Genomic DNA, 7,482 nt, shown 5'->3' with positions numbered 1-7,482 from the left:
TCCAGAATAGACTTGATAGTGGGTTGCCGGATTGGAGCCAAATGGTGGCTCTGTGAATCGAGACTTTACCGAGCTAGTCTGTTACATATCTTTGCTTGGTTGTTATTTTTCAACAGGTTCTCCGAGAATACCCTGAGCTCGATCCGTCTTTCACTACGTCGGTGAAGATTAGATCCTCCTGGTGATTACGTCGGAGTATGTCTTCTCAAAGATTAATTTGGAAACCATATGATCAGTAGGAATTAAAATGGGTAGATTGAAAGATAAAAATGCTCGATTGTTACGCAAAATATCGCATTTTTTCAACTGTTGTATTGTGGTAATAGATGGGAGGATTGCTTTGTTGGAAGAAAGCTGCAATTCCTGTAAATTTCTGACTCTTCTTTAGTAACGACAATGCAGAAAGCTTCTCTGTTTATGGTGCCAGATCTAAGTCTTCTCCTTCTTTCTTTTCTTCCTTCCTGACTCATAAATGACGCAGTAGTTAATAGAACTAAAGGCGCCTTTGGGAGGAAGTGTCGCGAGATTATAATTACTACAAAAATTCTCAACTAATTCTAAACGCTTCGTTCACTGATTTATGCTTTATTTAAATTGATTTCTGAGGGTGCTATTAGTGCAAAAATTGTTTTAAAAAATTGTCTTTTATTCTTCATGTGACTTTCACAAGTACTGCAAAAAGTGAGTAGGAGCTTTTGATCAACTGAAATATAAAACGAAAGGATACATTTTAGGAGTCATTCCACTTTCAAAATAACTTTGAAACTTACCGACATAAAGGAGCTCAAATTCACAACAACCATGCCACCCGCTTTAATGACCATTTGCCTTTGAGTCATCTGCATGAACATGATAAGGATTTTCTTGAACTGTGGGCTTTGTTCAATCCAGTTGCACATGTATATAGCATCTGTTATGAAACTGGTTTCGTACATCAATTCTTGACCATAGTAGCAGCTCATTAAGATTTGCAAGAGGACGCATATGAGATACAGTACCAGATATAGTGTGTCAAATAGAGTTCCATTCGCGAACAGGACGTAGACCGCCGTGATGCAAGTTACCACTCCTGTTGCGAAAAATTGTAACAACAAACCATATGATGTCACGTTTTGTACAACCAGATGATACCTGCGAAAAATCAATTGTGGTTAATATCCTTGGATAAAAAATAGATGAGTATCTCGGGTATGATTCTCAGATGCTATTATAACTATGGTGCTGCAAAGAACAGGACCACAGTCAATTGTGTTGGACGAAACCATCAGCAGGGATTTCCTTCACTCATATCCCAGGATTTAATCCACTAGTAACTTACTCTGTCAATATTTGGTAGTCTCGTACACAAGTTATCAACTCTTCATAGTTTTCATCCGAAGATTTATCTGGTTTGCTTCCAATCGATCGAATTCTCATTGCTAATGCTTGAATGTGCGCTGTTAGTGCAGCCAAATAAAGAGCTGGGAACGTGTTACTCGTGGCAGATTGCACAATGCCAATAATTATTCCAGTAAATTGGTAAACGTGGATTATTGCATAGTTAGTTTCGGAATTCTTCCAATCAAATGGAAACCAAGCCGGATACACAAGACGTTGGGTTGACGACAAGAACGTGGCTATTTCATTAATGATTCCAGTTCCAATGCACAGCAAATAGTAAATACGAACCAATCTAGTAGATTTGTCTACCATGTTTTGGAGGAGGTCATGTTGAAGGATGTCCTGAGATCTTGAATCCAACGTGCTTAGATAATCGTGTAAAGGCAGTAAATTCCTATTATATATGAGAATGTTCGTTGTAGTCAGAGTGAGAGCTTCCAAAAGTTGCTTAACATTTTCCGTGAGGAATATTTGAACGGTGAACGTTGTCGGGTATAGGATCGTTATCACTATGTTCAACATGATGGAATATATGTAGTACAAGTATCTCAGCCGTTTTGTTGGATAAAATCCAAGCCATAAACCAGGTGTATCTAAAAACTAAACTGGTATTTAGGTTGGACATTTGGGGCCGGATTGGTTTTGGATGAGAGGAAAGTATCGCAGATTATAAGCTGAAAGTAAATTTGAAATAAAAACATTGGTAAAATTCCGGTGAAATGAATGCTGGTCTAGGGTAGATGTGTTATATTCAGGTCTGACGAGAGGGGGGCGAAAAGGGAAGGATTCCTTACGAGATTCTCTCGGAGGTTCAAAATACAAATTTCCATGATAAAAAACGGATAATAGGGAGGGTCTGAATAATTACCGCCCTGGGACTAGTTTTTAAGCTTGATTTTCCTACGGGCTGTAGAGTTTTTTTCTAGGACCCTGGCTGTCTTCCCATTTATTTTATGTAGGTTCTGTTACGACTTTATATTTGTTTCATTGTAATATGTTTTACGGGTGACATTGTTATTTCGCATCTAGCCCAGTTTTAGCCAAAATTAGGTTGAAATTAGCATGTGTAGTTTGAAAGATCCAAAGATGGAGGTTTTTCCAGAAAATGGGCAATTTATTATCAAGAAAAGAGTAGAGAACTCAGAATTAACCTGTTCCTTATTTTATTCCAGAAATTCACCATTTACTTTTCTCTTCTGTCAGCGCATTCTGGAATATTCGTTAAAATTTGCGACTTCGTCAAGGTAGAATTTTATTTGAAGAAATGCCGAGAAAGTTAAAGCATTACGGGGAATTATAAATTACAAAAATTAGTTGAAATGGTATACTGTAATCTTACCAAATGCGAGCCCACGAAATGCGACCCTTGTTATGCAAAGGATTTTTTTATCTGGCCACAAGTGTATATCCTCAGTAGATGTGTTTACTTAGAACTCCGCCATTGAACTAAATGGTCCTGAATATTTCGAATGAGTTAAATCAAAGTCAAGGAATTGTTTTCCATTTTTGAAGCAATTACAGCACGTGGCAATGAATCATTTATAATGTGGAAGTGTACAATTGAATAGAGCAGCTATTATGCCATGGGCAATTATAAAACAACTTTCAATATTCTTGATTAATTCTTCTTATGAAATGAGGACACAGGACTCTCTGGTAACTATAATAGTTACAATATCAGCTACTTAAAATTAGCACATTTTAGATTTGTTTTATGTGCAACTTTCAGCATGTTTGACAGAAGCACTTATGTGAAACAACGTATATCATTCATGCCTCGAAGCTTTTCTTCTATTCAAGATTTTTTAAAAATTTGCTGTGCTTCAATTGTGATGTAATTTTTAGGTGATTTCTTTGCCACTTTCGGTGGGAAAGTCGGTAGCACTGCGAAGCATGAAGAGTAGTTGAAATGCCACCGGTTCCTAATATGTACCTTACTTACATTCTGGCGTAACTATTCATTTGTAAGTAAAAATAACCTTGATGCTAACGAGTGACATTGGGCGGTCGTTTCCCATGATCGTTTTCCGCATAATGAAACAAGGGCTACATATATACATAGCTCCCCACGCGTAGAATTTTAACTCGTTACAGTACGTTCGGACCTTGATTTCCAGGATTCTTGGCCCGCAAGGTGTCCCTGGCATCCTCCAATTGGAAAGTCGTAAAAGCAATTTAGGGTCTGTCATTATTCCTCGGTTTCACCACTTGTCTTTTGCTTTAACTTTCATATGACAACTCTTTTATCATCCATTGCACCACGTGGCTAGTCGCTTACAGAGAGTTTTATGGAATTTGATGTGCTGGTTGATCGTGTAAGACCTGCTCACTATTGTGATGGATTTGCTAGTCGGATCCATCTTTGGTTGCGTCCATGGTTTTTCAGACAGATCAAACTGTTCAGCGTCAGTTTAAGTCCTGTCTAATTTTCAAAAAATAGCATGACCAGAAGATTCAAACAAGCCATACCGGAAGTGCGACACTTTGAGTATAAAGTTTTTGTGTTCATCTTGTGTGAGAAACTTTCATACAGGTTTTTCCACTTGTACAGCGCTAAAAATTTCAAATTTTTCTTGATATGCCTCGAAACTCCAACTCCGCCGTTTATATGAGGAAGGCACGCACCCACTGGGAACGCATTTTGTATTTCTGAACAGATGTTAAAATGGGAGGTATTTTGGGACTTTCGTGTGGATGCATTGTGATTTGATTTTTTGCAAATTTTCGGCCGGATAAATTCTGAGAACGAGAGCTGTTTCACTCTTTGTGGAGCACATTTTCAGTACTCACTCCCAATATAAAAAATAATAATCGACCACTTCATTGCAGAACACACAATCAGAAAATCGCGCCGTCCCAAACCTTTTCTCCGTAATTGCGTAAGGAAGTGAACAATCTAACCGTGCGTTCGGTTCAGTCAGGGGTCTAAATTGTCGATGAGTTGTGCAGTCCATCTGCCCATTGTTTCATTTTGCCAAGAGAGTTATGACTCGGTAACGATCTTCACGGGCAACCACCTCTCTTAAGTTTTTACCCGGTAGATAGCTTTACGCTCCTTGGCAAGGAGGGCAACGGGAATCACTCCCGCGGTCACCATCACGGCCGGTTCTGAGACGGTGCGATAACCAGACGCAACTAGTAAAGCTCCCCGTCTCTGCACTTGAGTAAGGAACTTACGATGCACTTCCTTGTCTAGGGCCCATACCTCCGCGCCATAGAGTAGAACTGACTGCGTTGCTTCCATAAGGAGACGTGTTCTAGTAGATATAAAGTCCTCAACATTCGCCACTAGCCGACTCAAGAACGAAACTCCAGTTGCGGCCCTGTCCGCTGCTGCTTTGATTTGCTCGAAAAAGCTCATCTTTGAGTCGAGCATTAAACCAAGGTATTTAACCACTGGTTTCGAATCTATAGTCAACTCACCAATCGATATGGGACGCAGGGTTGGGCGTCTCTTTTTGGTCAAGATGATTACTTCGGTCTTTCCCCGTGCAAGGCTGAAACTATGAGCAGTCATCCATCCGCTTACCCGTCGGATCAATGTGCCAAGTCTGCTTTGCGCCTATTTAACAGTGCGTCCAGCAACAAGTGCCGCGATTTCATCAGCATAACCGACCAGGCGCGACTTTCCTGGCATGTCGAGTTTAAGTAAACAATCATAGGAAGAGGTCTGGCCCTAGGATGGATCCCTGTGCTACTCTCGACGTGATTTTCATCCTCCTCTGGCCATGTAGCATCTCATAAAACATGGAGCGGTGTATCAGATAATCCTTCAATATCCGCAAGAGGTAGCTTGGCACGTGGAATGAGTTTTCTAATGTGCCTATCATATTTGTCCATCTTACGGAGTCGAAGACATTTCCGACATCAATCATTATGAGGAGCACTATTCGTCGAGATCGGTGGCTGTGTGTCTCGGCTCGATGAATCGCATCTACGACCTCCATAATAGCATCCACTATGGATACGAACTACCTTGTGGATAAGTCCCCGGCAGTGTGGATCGCTTCAGCGAGTCTACTCCTGATGAGCTTTTCGAGCACTTTCCTGGCCGTGTCAAGCATACACAGCGGTCGGTATGCAGACGGGAGCTCCGGGTCTCCTTTACCCTTGCTGATCAGCGCGAGTCTGGTCACCTTTCAGTGGCAAGGAAAAATGCCCTCCTTCAAGCAAGCGTTGAACGCCCCAAGCAGCAAGTCTGGCCGTTAGCGGAACACTAATTTGTAAATTTCCGCCTGGATGCCATCATGACCTGGCGTCTTCTTGTTTTTCATAGTGAGAAACGCTTCTTCGGGCTCTCCTATTGTGAAAAGGGGAAAATCCTCGACGCTTTCCGCGCTATTGACATCAACCCGTACAGGATATCTGGGGAATAACGCTCATACAATGCGGTCCATCTGGTCGGTAATTAGTATGCAGGGCTTCCGCAGAGCCCCGATTTTTCGAGTAACAGGTTTATAACCAAGTCCCCACGGGTTCTTCACTTCATTGACCAGGATCTGCCAGTCGCGAGCTCTCTCCCTTTTGCCTTTGTGGCGCATGTCTCCCTTTTATCCTTTGTGGCGCATGTCTCCTCGTGGGCGTGTAAACGTTGTGCTAAACGGCGGAGCTTATGACAGTTTCGCCGTAGGTCGGCAATTTCTGTAGTCCACCAGTAGATAGAAGGCTTGTCGCGGTTGGCGGACCAGAACATAATTGGCTTATACTAAAGAGGCTTCCCTCCAGGTGAATCGGATTTACTCTCTGCGGCAAACGATAGAAAAACTGTGTGGAATATGGCCATCAATTATATCGCCTATAATAACATAGCAAAGGGGAAAACTGTACACGCTAGATAAAAGCGGAAGGATCACTCTCAGCGTAATTCACAACCAGCAACGGTCTAAAGCGGTGCCCTATTATGCATTCTCTTTAACCTGGCCGTGGAAAACTAATCGGCGAAACTGACATTGATGCGAGAGGCATCATCTTACACTCAATTACTGGCCTATGCTGACGGTGTTGACATTATGGGAAGAACAACCCGATATATATAATCTACCTTGATCCAGATCAAGCAAGCGGCGATTGGTGTGAGATCTTGGGCTGCACATTAACGAAGGTAAGACGAAGTACATGGTGCCAATGTCAGCACTAAAATTAAAAGAATGAACAACATCAAATGTCACTGGTGAAGTGAGAGCAATAAAGATAATAGACTACAACTTTGAGACTATTGATAATTTCTCTCATCTAGGACCGAATATCACAATCGATAACGGCTGTGACTATGAAACCCGCGCACGGTTGCAAACAGTCAGCAGAGCCTATTTTTGCTCATAAAAACTGTTTCGATCGAAACGTTCCACCATAGAGTCAAAGTTCTTACTGTACAAGACAATGATTTTGCCTATCCTCATGTATTCCTCGGGGACAGGCATTGCTGTCCCACACCTTGAGTGTCGAGGTGTATAAGACTTCACCTTGCTGCTTGTTGGTAAAACTTCCGCGCCTGGTACGGTTGTCCTCTGTACTTCACGAGTTCAGGGACTTGTTGGTTCTCCCAAGCTTCCTTTTTCTTTCTGTGAAGTTGCTTCTCCACTGGACGGAGTTCGTGATAGGTTTCTGCGCGTGCCGCATTCTATGAGAGTGTAGCATTGTCCGGTATACAGCATTCTTCCGTTCCTTCACTAGTTTATGTTCATCTTCATACCGACTGATTTTCCGCTGGGGCCAAGTGGGTAGGTGGTATCAATTATAACATTCTTCAGTTTGTTTGTTGATGATTCATGTCCAGGACCTGTATAGACTGTGGTTATTACGCGATCCGCTTTCCGCCCAGACTAGGTACTTCTAACAATCATTTTGTGTGATATTAGGAACTGAATAAACCGCAGTTCGTTGTCATCACTGTTTTTATGTAAACTAAGGGAGCCGACATATTACCTGAAAACGGGCCAGGCCAGGCGAGATGTCATCGACTTCACGGTGTCATCCCCTGGCATGGCGATTCTTGTTGGAGAGTGAAAAGCTTTCTGATCACAGCCAGCATTCAAAACAGAATTGAACGTTTGAGTTACGATTATCGGAAAGCGCATCCATTGCTGGAATTGAGAAAACAAC

General features: G+C 41.9%; 1 protein-coding gene across 1 annotated transcript; it reads right to left on the bottom strand.

Moving 5' to 3' along the window:
- Positions 1-652: 652 nt before the first annotated feature.
- Positions 653-1,902, bottom strand: LOC119652162 (odorant receptor 2a-like). Its single transcript, XM_038056108.1, has 3 exons — positions 1,319-1,902; positions 771-1,131; positions 653-703 (listed from the first exon to the last, which is right to left on the bottom strand). Exons 1-3 carry the CDS (start codon positions 1,900-1,902, stop codon positions 653-655), a joined length of 996 nt encoding a protein of 331 aa, XP_037912036.1.
- Positions 1,903-7,482: the final 5,580 nt, after the last annotated feature.

Source organism: Hermetia illucens, chromosome 3, assembly GCF_905115235.1.
Source record: "Hermetia illucens chromosome 3, iHerIll2.2.curated.20191125, whole genome shotgun sequence".
Classification (NCBI taxonomy): Eukaryota; Metazoa; Arthropoda; class Insecta; order Diptera; family Stratiomyidae; genus Hermetia; species Hermetia illucens.
The sequence above is the reverse complement of the archived record's forward strand: the minus strand, read 5'-3'. Positions and strand labels throughout refer to the sequence as shown.